The following is a 24937-nucleotide window of genomic DNA, read 5'->3' as shown; positions in this document are numbered from 1 at the left end:
CCTGCGTGTGGCTTCATCTTGACGGTAGAGGAGGCCATGGACAGACATGTCGGAGTGGGAGTGGTCTTTGGAATTGAAGTGTGTGGCCACAAGGAGATCCCGCCACTGCTGGAGGACTGAGCGCCGGTGTTCGGCAAAACGGTGTCCCAGTCTGCGGCGAGTCTCCCCAAGCACTTCTTCCGTTTGCAGGGATCAACTCTGCCCTCCATCGCGACTCCCGTATTTCACGCACCTCTGCCCTCACCCCATCCCCCCACCAGCCCACCTGGTCCTCACCTATCACCCTACCAGCCTACAGATCCAACGCATAATCCTCCGTAACTTCCGCCACCTCCTACGTGATCCCACCACCAACCACGTCTTCCCCTCCCCCCCACTCTCAGCTTTCCGTGGGGATCGCTCCCTACGCGACTCCCTTGTCCATTCATCACCCCCCCCCCCCATCCCTCCCCATGGACCTCCCTCCGGGCACTCATCCCTGCATACGGAAGAAGTACTACACCTGCCCCCACACTTCTTCCCTCACCACCATCCCCGGCCCCCAGACAGTCCTTTCAGGTGAGACACCACTTCACCTGCGAGTCAACTGGGGTTATATACTGTATCCGGTGCTCCCGATGTGGCCATTTATACATTGGGGAGACTCGCCGCAGACTGGGAGACCGTTTTGCCGAACACCGGCGCTCGGTCCTCCAGCAGTGGCGGGATCTCCCTGTGGCCACACACTTCAATTCCACAGACCACTCCCACTCCGATATGTCTGTCCATGGCCTCCTCTACTGTCAAGATGAGGCCACACGCAGGTCGATGGAGCAGTACTTTATCTCCCGCCTAGGTAGCCTCCTACCTGCTGGCATGAACATCCAACTCACTGACTTCCGTTGATACCCCTGCCCCCCACCCTTACCCCCATCCCTATCTATTATTTTAGTCTGGTTCTCTTTCTCTTTTCCCTCCTCACTATAATCTCTTCCTCCAGCCCTACCTTTCTTTCTCTTTTATTTCCCATAATTCTCCACCTTCCCCCTAGCCCATTTCCCTCCAGCCTATCACTTCCCAGCTCTCTACTTTATCTCTCCCCCCACTTCTTATCCCCCCTTGACCATCCCATGTTACTTCACTCCTGATGAAGGGTTTCGGCCCGAAACGTCGTTATTACCTCCTCCCATAGATGCTGTCTGGCCTGCTGAGTTCTGCCAGCATTTTGTGTTTTTTTAAATTTATTTCCAGCATCCGCAGATTCACTCGTGTTGCCTTTACATTTCATTGTATGTTGTGATGTACATCTGCTAAATAAATGAATCTGAATAATCCATTCTTGACGGGTATAACGATGCATTGTGATTAATGATTCTCAGAGTAGAGTCAGTTGGTGTCGGCCTGGGTCACAGATCGGTGAGATTAGACCGGGGTTGGAACATTCCCTTCTCGGCAGGAAATTATGGAACATTATGGTTGTTGCATCATTTGTCATCCACTGCCCGTGAGATGTTTAATGATTTGAATTTAATTTTAATTTCAGGGCTTTCCCTCAAGGATGTTATACTGATCGCTGTATTGACTGCAGGACAGGTGATTTCTGCACCATCTCTTCGTTCAGCCGTGTTACCGGACCAGTGGAGTTGGAAAACCCTCGGAGGTATCTGTCATTGATTAATTTGCTCCTGCATGAACTTTCAGACACCACCCAGTAAACCTGAATGAACTTTAACATAAACAAGGGAAAATGTGGGTAGTCAATTACACCTTTGACCCATCCCCCCACTTCCCCTCTGTCCCTGTGACCTGTGGGATGCAATTGCCCATTTTTTTCCCAGTTTTGAGGTGCTTTGCAGTGACACGGAATACCTGAAACAGTCCTGGAGTCACCTCTGACCAAACTGCAGAAGATATTTGAGAGAAGTGGCCATGAGAGGAGCCGTTTTCATTCGCTCGTGTTTGCTGCATTGTGTTGTCTCATCTCACTGTGTCACCAAGTCTGTTTAGAGGTGGGACTGAGGGAAAGATGCCCTTTCATCCTGATGGTGGCTGTGCCTTTGGAAACAGGGACCTCATTCACATAGAGGGCAGAGTTGTGAAGGGAGTTCTACTCCCCATCTAGTGTCAGGGGATTGAGCAGTTGTCTCTCAGACCTGCTGGTGAGCGTACAGTACATGTGGCTCTTTCTTTCAGACTTGGTGGCAATTTCTCTTGTGTGTTTGCAAAAGTTTATTTTGAAAGAACCTCTCTTTCCAATGCAGTTTTCCACATGGGACACCTCTGTCTCCCAGAACCAAAGAAGATGCAACACCTGCTTTATCACCTCTTCCCTTTCCCCATTCCTGCCACACATATAACCCTCCAGGTAAAGCAGTGAGTGACTTGTACTTCCAATTCTGTGTCCTCACAGCAGTTTCCTGCACATTGGAGAAACCATTACAGGTTGTGTGACCACTTTGCAGAACACCGAGGGTAACAGTGAGCTTCCAGTTGCCAATCACTTTAGTTTTCTTTCTGATTTCCCATCTTTAACCTCTTCCCCAGTTCCAGCAAAGCCCATTGAGGAGCAGCATCCCTTATTCCACATTGAGTCCCAGGAGCTGCAATAATGAATTCATCAATTTCAGATAACCAGCCATTCCAGTTTATGTTAGAACTGACCACTTCTGATACAAGTTCAGAGTGTGTGACCAAAACTCTGTTTTCCACTCTCCACAGATGCAGAAATGGAAATCCGGAATTCTTTTTTATTCCAAATTTCCAGCAACTGCAGTGTATCGTACTCCGTTGTTTTCCTTTCTCTTGTATTTCTCAGGATTTCTCTCACTCTTCTCTGTGACTAGAAACATCAGATCTCTGCACAAATGCGGCTTCTACTGCAGTGTTTCTCCAGCATTTTCTCTGATACACTCAGTGACCACTTTATCAGCTCCCTCCTGTACCTAATAAAGTGGCCACTGAGTGTGTGTTCATGGTCTTCTGCTGCTGTAGCCCATCCACTTCAAGGTTCGATATGTTGTCTGTCAAAGATGTTCTGCTGCACACCACTGTTGTAACACGTGGTTATTTGAATTACTGTCACCTTCCTGTCAGCTTGATACAGTCTGGCCATTCTCTGACAAAACAGTTTCAGCCACAGAACTGTCACTCACTGGATGTTTTATTTTGCTTTTTGGACCATTCTCTGTGAACTTTAGAGACTGTTGTGCATGACAATCTCAGTAGATCAGCAGTTTCTGAGATTCTCAAACCACCACATCTGTCAGCAACAATCATTCCGCAGTCAAAGTCACTTAGATCACATTTCTGCCCCATTCTAGTGTTTGGTCTGAACAACAATTGAACCTCATGACAATGTTTGAATGCTTTTATGCATTGAGTTGCTGTCACATGATTGGCTGATTGGATATTCACATTAACGAGCAGGTGTACAGGTGTACCTAATAAAGTGGCCACTGAGTGTATTTCAGATTCTCAGTACGTTGGGTTTTCCAGTCACTATATTGTTTTGGACACATTGTGTTCAGCTCCAGTCACCAGGCAACCGGATGGATTTGAATGACCAGAGAGTGATGTTGCCATGGCTGAGCTGCAGGATTTTGCTTTTATTTAAATGCAAGGAGGTGACGATGGGAGATTTCAAAGTAGGAGGATCAATATCTGAGGAGAAGGAACCATTAACAATGTCAGTTAACATTTGCCCTGGAAGAGAAGTTGGCAGTGAAGAGGATCAATTGAACAAGAAGGGGCCGGATTAGAACGGGGATGGTACATCAAAGTTCAAAGTACATTCATTATCAAAGTATGTGTACGATATACAACATTGAGATCCGTCTCCTTACAGGCAGCCCCAAAACAAAGACACACAATAGAACCCATTAAAAAGAAGATCGTCAAACACCTGATGTGTAGGAAAAAAATACAAACAATAAAATTAAACAGATAACATTCAGAACTGAAGTTGATGAAAGTGAGTCCACAGACACGAAGCCTGACACAGACACACGGTGGCTTTGTAGAGAAACTGAAATTAGAACTGAGATGGGATAGAATCCAGTGAGAGAGAGATGCAATTTCAACACCAGGGCAACAGGAACATTTGGGAACATTGATCCAGGGGGCAAAGGGATGGGAGGGAACCACAGAGACAGGTGGACAGTCTCAGTCACACCCATCGATGGGCATCGAACATGTTGTTGGAGCAAAATTACAGAGACAAGAGCAAATCAGGGATTATTCTTGCACTTCAGGTTAATCTTTGAACAAATAATTTAGTGATGGGGAGGAAGACTGATGATGCTGAATCAGGTGCAGCTGGATCTGATGGTTTAAAACAGTTCGCACCAAGAGCATTTACTGTTATGTCTTTTACATTTGGGGAGATGAGATGGAGGGTTTGCCATTGGTAACAACTGGGGTGAGAGAGTAACAGTTAAAGTAGGGTCAACGGTGGGATTGTGATTGCTTCCTGGGGAGCTAGCATTGATTGATGTCCAGAATGGCCTCCAGTGTCATAATCAGTCTGCATAGATTGTTAACGGCTTTCACATGCTTTTTTTATTTCTCCACAGGACATCTGGGATACAGATTTTATTTTCTAATCCTGTGGATCTGTAATACTTTGTCACTTATCGCCATGTACATTGTGTTAGTGTATTGGTCTGTGGTTGGAGGTACGTGACCAATACTCTTATCATTCACAATTGTTTAATTCAGAATTTTTTAATGTTGTTTCCTTGTACACAAATGTTAAGGAGAGCAAAATAATTATTATTCTGGAATGATGCAGCTAAATCATAATATTTATATAATAATAATAATATTCACTTCAGAACCCATGGTACTGAGGTGGAAACAGATCAACCCTAATCCTGAGGGGCTGCTGATGTGTTGGATTTGATTGAGGTTTAATTGTGTTCATACAATGATATCACAGTGTCAGCACACAGAGACCAGTAGTTTATTGTCTCTGGGTTAGTTTCCTGGAGTCTCTACCCAGTTCCCATCATGAGAGATTCCAGTGGGATGCTCAATATCAGCCTCTCAGGACAAGCTGAGGGGAGTAACTACAGGACCCACATCCCCCAAACCAGTGCGAGGGAAGTGTTGCATTTTCAGAAGTCTGGTCTTGGCCATTTAAACAAGTGATGGGGACTTCAGACGGTGTTACTGAGGCTACATTTACTCACTGAGAGGAGACCATGGCAGGTAGTCAGGAGCATCTCCAAGTTCCAGTCTAATGACACTGCAGTTTCCCGACAGGAGGATGTTGCACAGGAAATGACATCACCAGTGTTCCGGATGTGGAAACCCCATTAGGGTGTGAGGATGACCACTGTACACAGCACACTATTGAATTTCTGTGGACGGCATTTCCACTCTGGAAAAAGTAAATCCCAACTGTAAAACACTGAATCAAAATGGTGCTTTGTAAGGGAATTTCTGTGGTAACGTTTCTCAGTCCCAACGTGTGGAAATAGCTTCCATCTACCATTAATATCTTGAAAACTCCAATTACACCTGAGTAAACTGCAGGGAATGCAGTCCTGGTCTGTGTAATCTCTGATAATTTAACACTCCAGTACACCTCTGCCTTTGGATGAGACATGAAACCAAGGAACCATTTATGTTCCCTGGGAGAATGTAACGGATCACCTGGTGCTATTTCCTAAAGAGAAACAAACTTCTCACCAGTATCCAAGAAAATAATTCTCCCAACCAGCATCACTAAAGCAGATTTAGCTTGGTTGTCAGAGGCAGAGGTGGCAATGGATGACAAATAGTGTACTGCCGTGATTGGTGATTGTTTGTCATTGACGTTAACGATTTGGACAAAAATGTAGGTGACATGATCAATATATCTGTGGACAACAGCAAAATTGGTGGGATAGTGGATAGTGAAGAACGTTGTCTCAGTGTACAACAAGACCAAGATCATCTGTGTCAGTGGGCACAGGAATGGCAGATGGTAATTAACTTAGGACAAGTACATTGTTCCCTGGAAGTGGTGACACAGACAGACAGGATTGTAAAGAAGGTGCGTGGTGTGCTTGCCTTCATCGGTAGGGCATCAAGTACAAGGTTAAGATGTCACGTTACAACTGTACAATCTTTAGTCAGGCCACACCTGGAGCATACTGTTCCAATCTTGCAGACATAAATAAATATTACATAAATGTAATCATAAATATTATATAATCAGAATTAGGTTTATTAACACCAGCATGTGTCGTGAAATTTGTTAACTTAGCAGTGGTAGTTCAATGCAATACATAGTATAGAAGAAAATAATATTAGTAAATAATTAAGTAAATCAATTACAGCGTATGTATATTGAATAGATTAAATATTGTGTAAAAAAAATGAAAGTGAGGTCATGTTCAAGGGCTTACTGTCCATTTAGGAATCAGATGGCAGAGGGGAAGAAGCTGTTCCTGAATCACTGGGTGTGTGCCTTCAGGCTTCTGTACCTCCTACCTGATGGTAACAGTGAGAAAAGGGCATGCCCTGGGTGCTGAGGGTTCCTTAATAATGGACGCTGCCTTTCTGAGACACTGCTCCTTGAAGATGTCCTGGGTACTTTGTAGGTTTGTACCCAGGATGGAGCCAACTAAACTTACAACCCTCTGAGGTTTCTTTCGGTCCTTTGCAGTAGCCCCCACCCCACCCCCCACACCAGACAGTGATGCAGTCTGTCAGAATGTGATTAGTCTAGAAAGAGTGCAGAAAAGATTCACCAAGATGGTGGGCAGAGTTAAAGTAGATTTTCACTGTGGCTCCCATTCACAGAATTTGTCTGAATTTTTCTATCTACGTACATCAGTGAATAGATATGCAGAGTCAAAGCAGCTGTCAGAAACACTCCTGTTTCCTTCCTCTGTTCACCATCTGACATTCCAACATAAACATCTGGAGTGATGGAGCTGGTGACAGTGACTGACATGTCTGAGTGTTCGATGTTTTCTTCTCCGATGGACTGTTGACCACATCAGGAAATGAGGGAAATTAGGTTGCAATCACACTGAATGCAGCCAGTGAGGAATTTCCACCAGTGAAGAATTGGTATCGAGCTCCAGTTATGAATAGCAGACACTATGGAAACTGGTCAGAATTGGAATGGAAATTTCAGCAACTTTCTGTGAAATTTATGTTTTCTCCATAATCAGTTGTTGTGGATGTTGGGAGGAAGAAACTACGGACCTTAATGAACTCCTTAAGGTCTGGCCATTGGAACCAGAAGGAGCAGCCAGTGCAGAAATTGGCAGCAGGTGACATGTAAAGACTGGGCTGGAGACCCACGTGGAAAATAGAGTGGGCACCGTGAATTATTCATTCTTGCCTGGCACTGCAGTTCAGTGTCTTGTTAATCTATATAGGGTCTGCTGGTGCAGGTCTGGGTCACAGGTTGGCACACTGGGTGGGAATTGGCATGTTCCCTTCACTGGGACATCAGTGTAAGAGTTTGGTTGTTGCAACCACTGGAAGTTTTCATTGACATTTCTCTGGAGCTTTGTTACATGTTTGCTTATTTGATTTATTTTTAATTGCAGGTCTTTCACCGTTGGACTTTGTTGTGATTTGTGTGTTGATCGTAGGATTGCAGCTTTCCTCATTTTATATCAATGTACTTCGGTATGTGACCAAGATCAAGGAATTACTGAAAGGTATCTGCCAATGTTTAATACACACTTGCATATCGAGGGAAAGGTTCCCCCCATGATCCAGACAGTGGCAAAGTTGGGAAGGAGTAGGACTGTCTCCGTTGTGTCTCTCTTGGATACTTACAACAACATTTTCATTCAACAGCAGCTTTCAGCTCTGTGGCTTTTACCCGCAAGTTCTTTTCCAGCTTATAAAACATCAAAGTTCAAAATATTGTTATTCCTTCCTCATGTCCTCATTCAGGAACTTCCTGGCCAAGTCCACTTCACAAATAAACTTTCAACATAGATTATAGTTCAAGAATAGTAGCAAAACCTCCAGCTCCTGGTATTAATATAATGAATTATATTAATTCGTAAGGTTGTGCCTTAAGAGCCTGATTGAATTTTTTGAAGATGTGACTAAACACATTGATGAAGGAAGAGCAGTAGATGTAATGTATATGGACTTCAGCAAGGCATTTGATAAGGTACCCCATGCAAGGCTTATTCAGAAAGTAAGGAGGCATGGGATCCAAGGGGACATTGCTTTGTGGATCCAGAACTGGGTTGCCCACAGAAGGCAAAGAGTGGTTGTAGATGTGTCATAGTCTGCATGGAGGCCGGTGACCAGTGGAGTGCCACGGGGATCACAAATCTTTGTGATTTTTTATAAATGACCTAGATGAGGAAGTGTAGGGATTAGTAAGTTTGCTGATGACACAAAGGTTGGAGGTGTTGTGGATAGTGTGGAGGGCTGTCAAAGGTTACAGCAGGACATTGATAGGATGCAAAACTGGGCTGAGAAGTGGCAGATGAAGTTCAACCCAGATAAGTGTGAAGTGGTTCATTTTGGTAGGTCAAATATGATGTCAGAATATAGTATTAATGGTAAGACTCTTGGCAGTATGGAGGATCAGAGGGATCTTGGGGTTCGAGTCCATAAGACGCTCAAATCAGCTGTGCAGGTTGACTCTGGTTAAGAAGCCATATGGTGTATTGGCCTTCATCAATCGTAGAATTGAATTTAGGAGCCGAGAGGTACTGTTGTAGCTATATAAGACCCTGGTCAGACCCCACTTGGAGTACTGTGCTCAGTTCTAGTCACCTCACTACAGGAAGGATGTAGAAGCCATAGAATGGTTGCAGAGGAGATTTAAAAGGATGATGCCTGGATTGGGGAGCATGCCTTATGAGAATAGGTTGAGTGAACTCGGCCTTTTCTCCTTGGAGCAACAGAGGATGAGAGGTGACCTGATAGAGGTGTATAAGATGATGAGAGGCATTGATTGTGTGGATAGTCAGAGGCTTTTTCTCAGGGCTGAAATGGTTTCCACAAGAGGGCACAGGTTTAAGGTGCTGGGGAGTAGGTACAGAGGAGATGTCAGGGGTAAGTTTTTTACTCAGAGAGTGGTGAGTGCGTGGAATGGGCTGCTGGCAATGGTGGTGGAGGCGGATACGATAGGGTATTTTAAGAGACTTTTGGATAGGTACATGAAGCTTAGTGAAATAGAGGGCTATAGGTAAGCCTAGTAATTTCTAAGGTAGGGACATGTTCGACACAACTTTGTGGGCCGAAGGGCCTGTATTGTGCTGTAGGTTTTCTATGTTTCTATGAAAAGTTCTGTGAAGCTTCAAAGGCAAATTGCACAATAATATGTCAGCAAGTCACAGGGAACAATAATGATGCCGGTGACCCTGGACTGAACATCGAGTTCGGTTTGAAAGGAGGAGCACAAGTGCAGAGTTTCAGACAGGGAAATTCAGAGTTTGGTCTTTGTGGTAAATCAAAGCACACACACCAGTGGTGGAGAGATGAAGATCAGGAGTTCACAGGAGAAGAGTGTTAGAGAAGTGAAGGAATTTCAAATGCATCTGGACTAAACTGTTGTAGAACTGGGTCAGGGAATGTGAGGTATACAGATTCAGCAGGTTCTGAGAGCACAGATGAGATTTTTTTCAATCTTTTTATTAATATCAACATGATAAGATTAATACATAGATATTGGGATTACAAACTTACAAAATTGAAATGAACATAAAAGGATACACAAGCAATAAGTACAATATAGTTAAGTCTTCCCAAATCATGAATGATACAAATATCATATAAACGAAACACAAAAAAAAACTAGGTATAGCATGTTGAAAAAAAGCAGAAAAGAGAAAAAGAAAAAAATATATTATTACCCTAAGAAAAACTAATCTAACAAACTAACCACTAACTAATAAAGGAAAAAAAACGGCTGTTTATAGTATCTATAAAAAGGTAAAAAACCATCAGTGTCCCCAACTTCGATCCTCTCAACATATATATAATCAAAACTGGAAAAACAAATAGGATTGGAACAGGATCAAATTACATAATGTGAAAATATTGAATAAATGGCCTCCAAATCTTTTCAAATTTAATAGAAGTGTCGTATACGACGCTTCTAATTGTTTCCAAATTTAGACATAACATGGTTTGAGAAAACCAATGAAATATGGTAGGGGGATTAATTTCTTTCCAATTCAACAAAATAGATCTTCTAGCCATTAATGTAAGAAATGCAATTATCCGACAAGCAGAAGAAGATAAATGAATTGACTCCATCATTGGTAAACCAAAGATTCCAGTAATAGGATGAGGTTGTAAATCAATGTTCAATACCATGGAAATAATATCGAAAATGTCTTTCCAATATTTTTTCAAAAATGGACATGAATGACCAAAACATATGAGTTAAAGAAGCTATCTCAGAATGACATCTGTCACATATAGGATTTATATGGGAATAAAAACGAGCAAATTTATCCTTGGACATATGAGCCCTGTGCACAACTTTAAACTGTATTAATGAGATTTTAATCATTAGGCATAATAACAGGACACCTAAAACAAACATCCCTGAATCAGTAAATATCAACATGGTTTTGTGAGAGGGATATCATGTTTGATCTATTTATTGGCCTCTTTTTACAGTGATAACGTGATGTGGGTAAAGGTGGATCTGCTGTGTTTAGATTTCCAGTGAACATTTACTATGGTGTCATATCAAAGGTCATTGTGGAGAATGTGAAACAGGAAGAAGACAGTCGGCATAAATGGGTCTTTTCTGGTTGTCAGGATGTAAAAGTGGATGCCGCTGTGTTTGGTTCTGGGAACAGATTTTCATAATTTTCTGTAATGTTCTTGCTGTGGGAGATGAAGGTACCAATGATATGGTGGTTAAATTTGACACCAGTATAAGGAGGAAAGTAAATTGTGATACGGGCATATGGAGGGTCCAAAGCGATCAGAATGGGTAAATCATCTGACAAATGGAGTGTAAGGTGGCAGAATGTGGAATTGTTCATTTTGTCAGGGAAAACGAAGGAGTGTATTATTGAAATGGGGAGAGGCTGCAGATGCAGAGGGAGCTGGGTTCACTGGGCATCATTAGCAACTGGGACAATTTCAGCTTCAGCAAGTAATCAGAGAAGGTATCAGAATGTCACATTTATTATAGAGTGAACTGACTACACAAGAGTTAAAATTATCTTCAGTTAAACTGGACACGTTCAAGTTTATTGTCATCTGACTGTACATAATACAACCAAATGAGACAAATATTCCTCCAGACCACGGTGCTCCCACAAAACACAGATCACTCACAGCACAGAAAACAAAATATTACCACAAATACATTAATAAAACATAATTCAGAGTGCATGTAGTGTGCAGCACAGGTAAACAGTAAACAGCTTGCTGAGGGGGAGCAGTTTCAAGTTGCTGGGTGTCAACATCTCTGAGGATCTATCCTGGCCCAACATCTTGATACAATTACAGTGGCAGCGGCACGACAGCGGCTATATTTCCTGAGGAACTTGAGGACAGCTGGGATGTCACCACAGACACTCACAACTTTCTGCCGATGCACTGTGAAGAGCTTTCTAACTGGTTGCATCACCGTCTGGTATGAGGGGTCACTGTACAGGATCGGAATAAGCTGCAGAAAGTTGTAAACTCAGTCAGCTCCATCATGGGCACCAGCCTCCCCAGCATCCAGGACATCTTTTAAAGGCAATGCCTCAAAAAGGCGGCATTGACCCTTCAGGCCCCCCAACAACCAGGATATGCCCTCTTCTCATTGCAAAGATCAAGGAGGAGGTAGAAGATCTGAAGACACTGACGTGAAGTTCCAAACCAAACCTGAATCAACGATGGGATCCTCGACAGCTGAGGCAGGGTTTGAATGCTGTCACCTCTTATAAAGTTAAATCAAGTGACATGGGAGACAGCAGAGCTTCACTTCCAGATGAGCTCAATGTTTTCTCTGCTCACGTTGACTATCAGAACATGGAGGAACCATCGCAAACTCCCACATCCCCCGATGATCCGATGATCTGAAGTGTGGGTTGTCTTCAGGAGGGTGAATCCCAGGAAAGCATCTGGACCGGACTGGGTAACTGGCCACGTACTAAAATGCTGATCAACTGTCTGGTGTGTTCACTGAGATCTTTAACCTCTTGCTTCGGCAGAGTGTGGTACCACCTGCATCAAGCAGGCTTCATTCATATTGGTGTTCAGGAAGAGCGTGGTGACCTGCTTCAGTGACTATCGCCCAGTTACACTGAGATACATCGACAGTGATGACGTGTTTTGACAGGTTGATGATGAAACATATCAGCTCCTGCCTGAGAGGTGACTTGGATCCACTCCAATTTACATCCGGAGCAACAGGTCTACAGCAGATACCATCTCATTGGCTCCTCACTTAATCCTGGAACATCTGGACAGCAAAGATGCAAACATCAGGATGCTCGTTATTATCTACAGCTCAGAATTCAATACCATCATCCCCCTCAAATCTAATCAATAATCTACAAGACCTTGGCCTCAATATCTCCCTGTGCAATTGGATCCTGAATTTCCTCACTTGTAAACCCCAGTCAGTTCGGATTGGCAACAACATCTCCTCCACGATCTCCATCAGCACAGGTGACCATAGGGCTGTGAGCTTAGACCCTGCTCTACTTGCTTTACACTTATGACTGTGTGGCTGAGCACAGTTCCAATGCCACATTCAGGTTTGCTGACAACACCACTGTCACAGGCCAAGTCAAAGTGTTGATGAATCAGCATACAGGAGGGAGATTGAAAATCTGTCTGAGTGGTGTCACAACAACAACCTCTCTCTCAATGTCAGAAAGACCAAGGAGTTGATTACAGACTTCAGGAGAAGGAAACCAGAGGTCCATGAGCCAGTCCTCATCAGAGGATCAGAGGTGGAGAGGGTCAGCAGTTTTAAATTCCTGGGTGCTACTATTTCAGAGGACCTGTCCCGGGTCCAGCATGTACAGGCAGTCCCCGGGTTACGTACGAGTTCCGTTCCTGAGTCCGTCTTTAAGTCGGATTTGTACGTAAGTCGGAACAAGTACAACCGGTATTATTTAGCGTCAGTCAAACGTTTGTCTTAGTATATAGTATATATTTTACCTTTCTGTGCATATAAAACACTTAAGAAACATATGTATTCCAATAATTAAACTACTGCATTGCTTAGTAATAATTGTAGCTTTCATCGGGGCAGGGCGTTTCACACGCTCCATTATTCTCACTTTATTCGTTATCCTTTAAAATTGTTCCGATCATTGACCGACTGTAGCCTAACGCTTTTCCAATGACTGATGGCGTTTCACCTCTTTCCAAACGCTTTATTATTTCCACTTTATTTTCGATCGCGATCGCTTCCCGTCAATGGAACCGAAACACTGTGGGCGGCGGGTCCCGAGCTCCGCCGGCTTCAGAGGTCTGCAGTGTCCTAAGGACCACCTCACTGAGACAGGCTAAATGGGAGAAGTGGGGGCTGTGCTGGGCTTCGGTATTTGATCCTCCACATATTCCACGTGGGAATTTAAACTGGAGGTGGCAGTGTTTTATTTAACGAGGTCGAGTTGTGAGCTCGACATCAACCCGGCAGGGACGGCACGGGAGTCACTGGATCCACATCAACCCGGCAGGGACGGTACGGGAGTCACCGGATCGACGTCAACCCAGCACGGACGGTACGGGAGTCACTGGATCGACGTCGACCCGGCACGGACGGTACGGGAGTCACCGGATCGACGTCGACCCGGCACGGACGGTACGGGAGTCACCGGATCGACGTCGACCCGGCACGGACGGTACGGGAGTCACCGGATCGACATGAACCCGGCACGGACGGTACGGGAGTCACTGGATCGATGTCAACCCGGCACGGAAGCGATCTGTCACTGGATCGAACCTCGCTTCTTGAGCCCGGCACTGATCTCACTGCGCGACCAGCTGACCGGAACCGGGGGGGGAGGGGGTTGGGCGGTGTGGGGCGGGGTCAGGGTGAATCTTACTCAGAAAAATTTAAACTAAATACAAAGTTAAACACTCATCACAGTGGCAACGACTTACAATAGCGGACGGTGTTCTCCTTCCTCGGTTCGTAAGTACGAGTTGTCCGTAAGTCGGACGTTCGTAACTCGGGGACTACCTGTAAATGCAATTCTGAAGAAAGCATGGCAGCGCCTGCACCATTTCCTTAGCAGTTGGCAGAGATTCGGCATGACATCTAAAACTTTGACAAACTTTCGAACATCTACACTTCTATAGATGTGTAGTGGAGACTATATTGACTGGCTGCATCATAGCCTGGTATGGAAATACTAATGACTTTGAATGGAAAACCTGACACAAAGTAACAGATTCATCCCAGTACATCACGGGTAAAGCCCTCTGAACCATTGAGCACATCTACATGAAACACTGTCGTAGGAAAGCAGCACCCATCATCAGGGATTCCCACCAACCAGGTCATGCTCTCTTCTCACTGTGGCCATCAGGTAGAAGGTACAAGAGCCTCAGGACTCACACCACCAGGTTCAAGAACAGTTACTACCTCTCAACCATCAGGCTCTTGAACAAAAGAGGATAACTACACTCAACTTCACTTGTCCCGTCCTTGAAATGTTCCACAACCAATGATCTCACTTTCAAGGACTCTGTCTCATTATCTCATGTACTTGTTGTTTATTTGCATTTGCGCAGTTGTTGTCTTCTGCACTCTGGTTGATCTTTCATTGATCCTGTTATCATTACTATTCTAGAGATTTGCAGGGCAGCACACAAGAAAGTGAATCTCAGGGTTGTATATGGTGATATTTATGTACTTTGATAATAAAATTGACTTTGAACTTTGAACAATTGACACTCTGTCAAGACCCTCAGGATTTTCTCGTAGAACAGTACAGCACAGGAACCGGCCCTGAGGCAGAGTGTCTGTGCTGAACATGATACCAAATCAAACTCATCCCTTCTGCCTAAACACGATCCATATCCCTCCATTCCCTGCAGATTCTTCTGCCTGAACACGATCCATATCCCTACATCCCCTGCAGATTCTTCTGCCTGAACACGATCCATATCCCTCCATCCCCTGCAGATTCTTCTGCCTGAACACGATCCATATCCCTCCATCCCCTGCAGATTCTTCTGCCTGAACACGATCCATATCCCTCCATCCCCTGCAGATTCTTCTGCCTGAACACGATCCATATCCCTCCATCCCCTGCAGATTCTTCTGCCTGAACACGATCCATATCCCTCCATCCCCTGCAGATTCTTCTGCCTGAACACGATCCATATCCCTCCATCCCCTGCAGATTCTTCTGCCTGAACACGATCCATATCCCTCCATCCCCTGCAGATTCTTCTGCCTGCACACGATCCATATCCCTCCATCCCCTGCAGATTCTTCTGCCTGAACACGAACCATATCCCTCCATCCCCTGCAGATTCTTCTGCCTGAACATGAACCATATCCCTCCATCCCCTGCAGATTCTTCTGCCTGCACACGATCCATATCCCTCCATCCCCTGCAGATTCTTCTGCCTGAACACGATCCATATCCCTCCATCCCCTGCAGATTCTTCTGTCTGAACACGATCCATATCCCTCCATCCCCTGCAGATTCTTCTGCCTGAACACGATCCATATCCCTCCATCCCCTGCAGATTCTTCTGCCTGAACACGATCCATATCCCTCCATCCCCTGCAGATTCTTCTGCCTGAACATGATCCATATTCCTCCATCCCCTGCAGATTCTTCTGCCTGTCTAAATGCCTTTTAAATGCCTCCCCCACCCCTGGCAGCCCACTCCAGACACTTGACACTCTGTAAAATAATTTGCCCTGCACATCTCCTTTAAACTTTTACCCATTGACCTTCCAGCTACAGCCTCTAGTTTTCGACATTTCCACCCTGGGGAAAAGGCTGACTGTCTACCCTATCTACTCCTCTCATAATCTTATAAACTTCTGTCAGGTATTCCACCTCACCCCTCAGCCTCTGACACTCCAGATAAAACAATCAGAATTTGCCCAATCTCTCGTTGTAGCTCATACCCTCTAATTCAGGCAGCATCTTGGTAAAGCTTTTCTGCACCCTCTCCAAAGCCTCCACATCCTTCAAACAAAACTGCACACAATATCTGTACAATGTCTGCAACTCTGTCAGTATTCTTTTTTTGTCATCAGAAAAGTTACCATCTAAATTTCCATCCAAGTCACTTCTGCATTACAAACAACAGAGGTCCCAGCACAGATACCTACAAAACACCACGAGTCACAGACCCCCACCCAGAATAACAACCATGCTGAAGAGTAGAGGTCACCAAACTTTTTAAGCCCAAGATCCCCTACCTCGGCCTTAGTGAAAGGCAAGATCGACCCCAGATCGATTAGTTACACGCATGCGCACCGGGGCAGGAAAGACCGGAAGTAAAACCCAGCAACCCGGAAGTAGAAATAATGCATGAACACCAGCGGTCACTACAATTTTTTGCACCGCGGACCGGTTTAATATTGACTACATTCTTGCGGACCGGCCGACAGGGGGGAGGAGGGTGGAAGTGGTTAAACCATGACCGGAATACAGCGATACTCGAAGCAGGTTCCTTATGTCCAGTCTATTCCGCAATTTAGTTTTCGTGGCTCTCAGCACTTAGCTTCTGTCCCACTTGCTCATGTTTTTGCCACTGAAAAAACTCAGTGGGTTTGTCTTTAAGTGCAGAGTGCTTGGAGTCAAGGTGCCGAAGCAGTTTTGAGGGATTAATTGCCTCATTACACAACCGCTCGCCCGTCCGCCCCCAGGTGCCTTGGCCAGGTGCAGCTGTTCCCGTACTGGGGCCGCAGTGGTCGCAGTCTGGAGAGTGACCAACCGAGCGGGGAGTGTGACAGGACGTGCGTCAGCCCCCCTTGTAGGATCTATCGGCTGACAAAAGTTTGGCTCGAGGGATGACTTTCAGTAGATCGCAGTGAGGTAGCGGCTCTGCCTCTTACGAAACCCTGAGCCCGAATTAGGTCGTCTGTGAATATTTTAGCACCAGGTTCATGAATACTTGGTGTGGTAAGCAGGTTTAGAGGCAGCGCCCATCTGTCCGTGCTCCTGGCCAGTAGCAACGGCACTTCCCGCTGGCCGCATGTGGCGGCCAGTTACCCGAGGCCAACCAGTGATCCCTGGCGCTAGGGTATCACTGCGTTTAGGTGACTGATGACCTCGTGTGTATTCAAGTTCAACAGTGGGCGTGACAGGGAATGAGGAAAGGTGCAGCTGACGCATCGTTGCCTCACGGCCCGGTGGTTGGGGACCACTGAAGTACACTGTAGTGCGGAGGAGCTACACGCATGCGCACTGGGCAGAAAGAACGGAACTAAAACCCCACAACCCGGAAACAATCTCTCAACAGTATTTGTGTATTTATTTTTCTTTTTTTTTTGCGATCTACTGGGAAAGTCTCTAAGATCGACCAGTCGATTGCGATCGACAGGTTGGTGACCACTACTGAAGAGCGTGGCCTCACTCTTCCCGTGCTTGACCCTGGTCCCCGATGCCAACTCAGACTGGTTGCAGATGCTCATCAATCTGTAATCTGACCAAATGTGGTTTCTCATTACCCATGCAAAGGTGCAGGGCCAGACAACAGACCTGGTGGGATGTAGAGGGATTGTCCAACCCAGCTAACACAGGTCCTAACAGACATCTTTAACATCTCTCTGAAACAGTTCACTGTCCCTGCAGGTTTCCAGGCAGCCACCATCATTTCAGTGTCCGAGAGAGACAGTAATTGGCCGAATTGATTACCACTCAGTGGCATTGACCTCAACAATCATGAAGTGCTTTGAGCAGCTGGTAATGGATCGTATGAAATCCCACCTTCCAGCTACATTGGACCCTTCCCAGATCACCCACCACTCAAACCACTCATGTCAGAGAGTTAACCATGAAACACACACCTTCTCCTTTTGCCTTCCCCGAGTCAGCAGTTGGGTCCATTCTGTGAATCGTGAATCCCTCTGGTCTGTTTGCTGCATCCGGCGTGTCTGGAGAAAGCCACGTTTCCATAAAGCATACAATTGAGCCGACTCTCAGCTGCCTCTGATGCAGCAGTCTTGCCCTCAGATCCGTGATTTTGTTCTCCAGTGACGGCACATTTGCCACAGGATGCCGGGTAGAGGAGGCCTCATCCCCCTGTGTTTCAGCCTGGCTTGGATTCCCCTCTCCGGCCTCACTTTCAGACATAGCGATGAGCCTTAAAGGCACCACACCTGACTGGTCCGGGACCTTTTAAGTGTTATTGATGTTGCTGCCTCAAACACAATATGCAGGTTGAGTAACCCTTCTCTGAAATGCTTGGGGCCAGAAGGTTGGTCAGAAAGGTTGAGACACTTGGCTTTCAGGATGAGATAGTAAACTGATTAGACATTGGCTTTGTGGGAGAAGCCAGACAGTGGTTGCCTCTCTGACTGGAGGCCTGTGACTAGTGGAGTGTCACAGGATCAACACTGAGTCTGTTGTTTCTCATCAATATCATTGATCAGGATGATAATATGGTTAACAGGATCAGTAAATATGCAGATGACAGCAGGATTAGGGAATCATGGGAGGGCACTGAGGAATGTGGGAGAACAAAGGGATCTGGGAATACAGGTTCCATAATTAATTGAAAGTTGTGTCATGGGTAGATAGGATCATAAAGAAAGTTTTTGGCACATTGGCCTTCATAAATCAATGTATTGAGTACAGGAGATGCTTAGATTGAAGTTGTCTAAAACTTTGGTAAGGTCTAATTTGGAGTACTGAGTGTAGTTTTGGTCACCTACTTACAGGAAAGATGTAAATAATTTTGAGAGAGTACTTTTCATTATATTAATGCCAGGAGCTGGAGGTTTTGCTACTATTCTTGAACTATAATCAGTGATGAAAATTTATTTCCACAGGGATCGGTGCTGGGTCTCTTGTTGTTTATCATCTTTGTCAACAATCTGGTTGATAATATGATTCACTGGATCAGTAAATTTGTGGCTGACACCAAGCGTGGGGGTGTTGTGGACAGCGAGGAAGGCTGTCATTGCCTGTGGGGGGATCTGGACCAGCTGGAAAAATGGGCTGAAAAATGGCAGATGGAATTTAATGCAGACAAGTGCTTGTTGATGCACTTTGGGAGGACCAACCAGGGCAGGTCTTACTCAGAGAATGTTAGGGCACTGAGGAGTGTGGTAAAACAAGGGGGGACCTGGGAATACAGGTCCAGAATTCATTGAAAGAGGTGTCACAGTGAGGGAGGGTCATACAGAAACCTTTTGGCACATTGGTCCTCTTAAATCAATATACTGAGTACAGGAGTGGGAAGTTATGTTGAAGTTGGATATCGAAATTGGTGAGGCCCAGTTTGGAGTATCGTGTGCAGTTTTGGTCACCTACCAACAGGAAAGATGTAAATAAGGTTGAAGGAATGCAGAGAAAATTTGCAAGGATGTTGGAGGACCTGAGTTACAGGGAAAGATTGAATAAGTTGGGATTTATTCCTTGGAAAGTAGAGGTTTGGGGGGAGATTTGACAAAGATTTTGAAGGGTACAGATAGGGTAAATACAAGCAGGTTTTTTCCATTGATGTTGGGTGGATCGACAAATAGAGGTCATGGGTTAAGTTTCAAAGTGCATTTATTGTCAAAGAATGTGGAAATTATACAAGGTTGAGATTTGTTTGCTTACAGGCAGTCACAAAGCAAAGAACTCGAAAGAACCCAATTGAAGAAAATGAGACCAACTCCCCAGTGCCCAGAGAGAAAGAGAAACAGAAACACCAAAACAAATCATATAAACAATAGAAGCGAGCAACAACAACAGCATTCCGAACCAAACTGAGTCTTTAGATCCAAATCCCTGGAGCAGCCTGGAGTAGGCCCAAAGCCTCGGTATTCACTTCATCATTTTAACGGGGTAAACAGCTGCAAAGTTCACAGACACGAAGCACAGCAACCGGGGACAGTCTCACAACCTTAGCCTCACAGAGAGAGAAACCCCCAGACTATCTGAGCCGGTGTTTAAATTCAAAGTTCAAAGTACACTTTATTATCAAAGTATGTATACATTATACAACCTTGAGATTCGTCTTCTAACAGGCAGCCATGAAACAATGAAACACAAACACTAACCCCATATATCTGAAAAAAGTCTAACACTCCAATGTGCAGAGAATTACAAGAAACATGTCAGAAGAAAGTCAAAGAATAAATTAACCCACAAAAAAGACCTTCCCTTCCCTTCCAGCTCTGAATGTTAACAAATTTGACAGGACTGATCATTCAATGCTGGAAGGGAAATTGGTAATGAATGGAAGGTATGCTTCATGGGTAAGTTTATTGTGGGGAGGTAGTGGGATAAAATCTAGACTGAGATAAAATTCCATGATGGGGCAACAAGGACAGAGAAAGGAGAGAGGCTGATGAATAGTCAGACCCACAAGTCTCCATGGAGACGGGAGACTGATGACACTGGGATCAGGAACAGAAAACAAGTTGCTGGAGGAACTCGGTGGGTCAGCAGCATCTGTGAAGGTAAAGGGGTTTCACACACAAAATGGTCCTGCCGAAGGGTTTCGGCCCGAAATGTTGACTCTGCTTTTTTCTTCCTGGCCTGCCGAGTTCCTCCAGCATTTTGTGTGTATTCCTCGGATTTCCAGCATCTGCAGATTTTCTCTTGTCTGAGGTAAAGGGGTTGTGAACATTTCAGGTTGAGACCTGATGTATCTTGTTTTATTTTTACACAAACATTCACGGTTTGGTTCATATTGTTGAAAAACGTCAAGGTGATGACCTGGGGGATAACTTTGAATTCCAGTTCATCTTTAAACTGTTCACTGGGCAGGAGCTGAAGCTATTTGTGATTAGTTAAACCAGTTTATCAGACAGGGTGTTCAGACCTGTTAATCTTGAGTGTATAGTGATGGAAGTTGTGCCAATGGGCAGAGTCTCAGGTGAATGAGTTATAGTTATAATGGGGAAAGGGGATTTGGTGATATGAAGAGGGTTTGATTCAACACCTCAGTAACTCCTGCGATGTGGACGATAAGGTTGGGAATGTGAAAGAACATTTGTGAGGAAATTGAGAGAAATTCTTTTTCAGTAATGTGGGGTCTGAAGAGGGTGGGAATTTATGTGGTGGGTGCAAAATAAGAAACCAGCTCTTCCATCCCCCTTTCTTGAGAGCAATTGGAAATGAACAAAAACCACTACAAGAGGTCCTTGGATCGTGTGCTCTGCTCACCACTGGATGTGCTGGACAACCTCTCCCCTTATCTGTATGAAATATCCCAGCATTTGGACAGTTCAGCCTGTACCCTTGAGCTGTTTAGTTTCAATGTTGGAATAAGCCACTGCCTGATGCTGTGAGCAGCTGTTCCAGTCCTCGGCATCAGAACAGGATTCACAGTCAAACAGTGGAACCTCAGTGTTACAGCTGGGGTTGGTTTTTGTTAACACTGGCAACTTGATGTCAGTCTCAGCCCTTGAGATCATGAGGGAATACAGCAGAGAATATCGACAGTGGCTGTTGCCTTATCTGCTGGACATGTCCAGAGGGAAGCTGCAGTCTATCTGTTTCCACATGCACAGTCACTGGCTGAGGGTTTATCTAAGTTATCAAATGTAAAACAAATGCTGGTAGCAGCCACAAACTGTGTTTTGTGTCTCTCTGAGCTCCCCATTTGCTGCAGTGGTGAGTGAACTCCTGAACCTCCTTCAATCCAAAGCTCTGACATCTGATCCATTTCAGAGTTGTTTGGGTTGCTTGATGTTTAGGGCATGCAATATCATCACCAATCGAAACAACCCTGAGTCAAGGTCTGTTACCGGGACATTTGTCCATTGACGCATGTGTTAAATCATTTATATTGTTTGGTTATCAAATGTTGTAAATTTCTTTTTATTTTTGAAAAGGTTCTCAGATGATCACAATTTGGTGGAAGTTGAAAACCGTCTGTGATATTGTCCTCATCAATTGTTTCGTCATTGCCTGGATCGTCAGCGCTACGACTTTTGGTATGTGGTCAAATAAACTTGTATGAAAATGATGAACTCAGTTCTCTGCAGGGTGGTTGGAATGCATTGAGTATCTCAGTCAGTACATTGTCAGATGCTTTATCAGGACCACCAGCATCTGCAGTCCTCAGCCCCACAACTGGGTGCAGGGAAACCTGCTGGAGGTTCAGACAGTAATGGCCAAACATCAACAGTTCAGACCCACCAGAAACACAGCACAGGTCAGCTGAACACATACAGGTCAGATAAATCACTGGAGGGCACATAGGTAAACCGGACTGAGTGATGGAACTTGGGTGATTCGGTGAGTTTCCAGTGAAATTGTGAGACAGCCGCATAACCAATTGTTGTGGATGTCAGGAGAGTCAAACCATGGACCATGTGGGATGGCTGGCTGCAGTGTCGTGCACTCCTCAAGGTGTGGCCATTGGAACACCAGAAGATGCAGCCAGTGCAGAATATTGACAGCAAGTGACCAGGATAGATTAGACTGCAGGGAATAGTTCAGGTCTGGAATAACAGGTCAGCGTGTTGTTATCCCACATCGGAGGTCATGCAGAGTCAGTTGGTTCAGTCATGTAGACAAAGTTAGCAAGTCTGGGCAGAGGCTGGTACATTTCCTGCCCTGTGGCGATAAGTGGAATAGTTTGGTTCTTTGCATCAATAGGCAGCTGTTATGGTCATTTACCTGATGAATTGTTACAGGTTTACTTATTTGAATTTGTTTTTAATTACAGGCCTTTCCACCACGGGAATCGTCACTATTGTCTTATCAATCGTACTGCCAATTGTGTTCGTTTTAATTTGGATGTACCGGTACATAAAAGTGTATTTGGACAAAGGTATCTGTCATTGTATTTTCACACTTGTGTATCAACTCCAGTCATATCTCCAAGTAACTTTAGACTCATTTTAATAAAAAGATAATAAGAAAAAAAAGCTGAATAATCCTCACCCCCACCGAACCCTCTGGATTCCTATGACCTGTGGGATGAAATTTTCTGACATATTTCCCAGTTATGAAATTCTGATTTACAGTGTCACCACAGCTGGAATGATTCTGGAGTCACCTCTGATCTGACTCCAGAGGGTCTTTAGAAAAAGTAGTCTGGAGAGGAACGTGTCTCAGCTCACTGGTGTTTGATCATGGTGTTGTCAAATTTCAGCATCATATCAGGTTGGTGTAAAGGATCCCAATGATGGTGAGGTGAGTGAGTGAGTGTTTGGGGCCTTTCTCATCCTTGATACAGTTGGGTGTGGGAAGGCCTCTCCTTCAGGCTGTTAATCATCTTGCTTAGATATTTGATTAAATATTCTTGTTTCAGACTGAAACAGCTAAAAAGCACAGCTACTTCCAAGGTCAGTATAATGTCTTAATGCATTTAAACTAACTATCGCTGCTGAAAACTGACGGAAACGACTCTGATTGTGGATGGAACTGCCCACGTAGCTGTAGGTCGGGGTTAAAAGTGCGTTTAAGGAAACGGGGATTTAAACTCCCAATACCGACTCTTGCTGGCAAACATTAAGTCTCTGGTGAACAAAATCGATGATCTCAGAGCCTGAGTGCTGAATCAGAGGGACATTAGGACCGCGTGTGTCCTTTGTTTCATGGAATCCTGGTTAATCAAACCCTGTGTGGATGAGTGTGTGCCTACAAAGACTTACTGCACATTCTCAAACCAAAAGCCGTGGATGAACCAGGAGGTACGTCGTCTGCGGAAGATCTGTGGGATTCAAGGCTGGCGATCCAGACTTGTACCAGAAAACCAGGTATGATTTGCAGAGAGTTATTTGAAGGGTAAAGGGATAATTTCTAACGAGGTTGAAAGCGACATCGGATGTACGACAACTCTGGTAGAGTTTGTAAGACATTACTCCTGCAAAGTGAAACCCAATAGCATGAATGGCAGCAATGCTTCATTACCCGATGATCTCAATTCCTTCTATGCCCGATTTGAAAGGGAGAACACAACTACAGCTGTAAAGATCCATGCTGCACCTGGTGACCCTGTGCTCTCTGTCTCAGAGGCCGATGTTAAGCTGTCTTTAAAGAGAGTGAAACCTCGCAAGTTGGAAGGTCCCGATGGAGTACCTGGTAAGGCTCTGTAAACCTGTGCCAACCAACTGGCGTGAGTATTCAAGGACATTTTCAATCTCTCACTGCTACGGGCAGAAGTTCCCACTTGCTTCAAAAAGGCAACAATTATACCAGAGCCTTAGAAGAATAACGTGAACTGCCTTAATGATGATCGCCTGGTAGCGCTCACATCAACAGTGATGAAATGCTTTGAGAGGTTGATCATGACGAGACTGAACTCCTGCCTCAGCAAGGACCTGGACCCGTTGGAATTTTCCTTTTGCCACAATAGGTCAAGGGCAGATGCAATCTCAATAGCTCTCCACACGGCTTTAGACCAGCTGGACAACAGAAGCACATATGTAACGATGCTGTTCATCGACTATAGCTCAGCGTTGAATACCATCATTCCCACATTCCTGATTAAGAAGTTGCAGAACCTGGGACTCTGTACTCCAGTCTGCAATTGGATCCTCGACTTCCTAACCGGAAGACCACAATCTGTGCGGATTGGTGATAACATCTCCTCCTCGCTGGTGATCAATACTGGTGTACCTCAGTGGTGTGTGCTAAGCCCATTGCTCTACTCTCTATATATTCATGACTGTGTGGCTAGGCATAGCTCAAATATCATCTATAAATTTGCTAATGATGCAACCATTGTTGGTAGAATCTCAGGTGGTGATGAGAGGGTGTACAGGAGTGAGATATGCCAACTAGTGGAGTGGTACTGCAGCAACAACCTGGCACTCAATGTCAGTAAGATGAAAGAGCTGATTGTGGACTTTCGGAAGGGTAAGACGAAGGAACACATACCAATCCTCATAGAGGGATCAGAAGTGGAGAGAGTGAGCAGCTTC

General features: G+C 44.9%; 1 protein-coding gene across 1 annotated transcript in view; it reads left to right on the top strand.

The window, feature by feature from the left end:
* LOC140721476 (uncharacterized) overlaps window positions 1-24937 on the top strand; it is an 80462-nt gene that overhangs the window by 17558 nt on the left and 37967 nt on the right. Inside the window, exons 4-8 of the mRNA XM_073036302.1 lie at window positions 1523-1639; window positions 4551-4652; window positions 7530-7643; window positions 21896-21997; window positions 22735-22892. Coding sequence (XP_072892403.1) covers window positions 1523-1639; window positions 4551-4652; window positions 7530-7643; window positions 21896-21997; window positions 22735-22892 — 593 coding nt within the window. The remainder of the gene's footprint in view (window positions 1-1522; window positions 1640-4550; window positions 4653-7529; window positions 7644-21895; window positions 21998-22734; window positions 22893-24937) is intronic.

The sequence above is a fragment of the Hemitrygon akajei genome, chromosome 2 (assembly GCF_048418815.1).
Source record: "Hemitrygon akajei chromosome 2, sHemAka1.3, whole genome shotgun sequence".
NCBI classification, from domain to species: Eukaryota; Metazoa; Chordata; class Chondrichthyes; order Myliobatiformes; family Dasyatidae; genus Hemitrygon; species Hemitrygon akajei.
The sequence above is the reverse complement of the archived record's forward strand: the minus strand, read 5'-3'. Positions and strand labels throughout refer to the sequence as shown.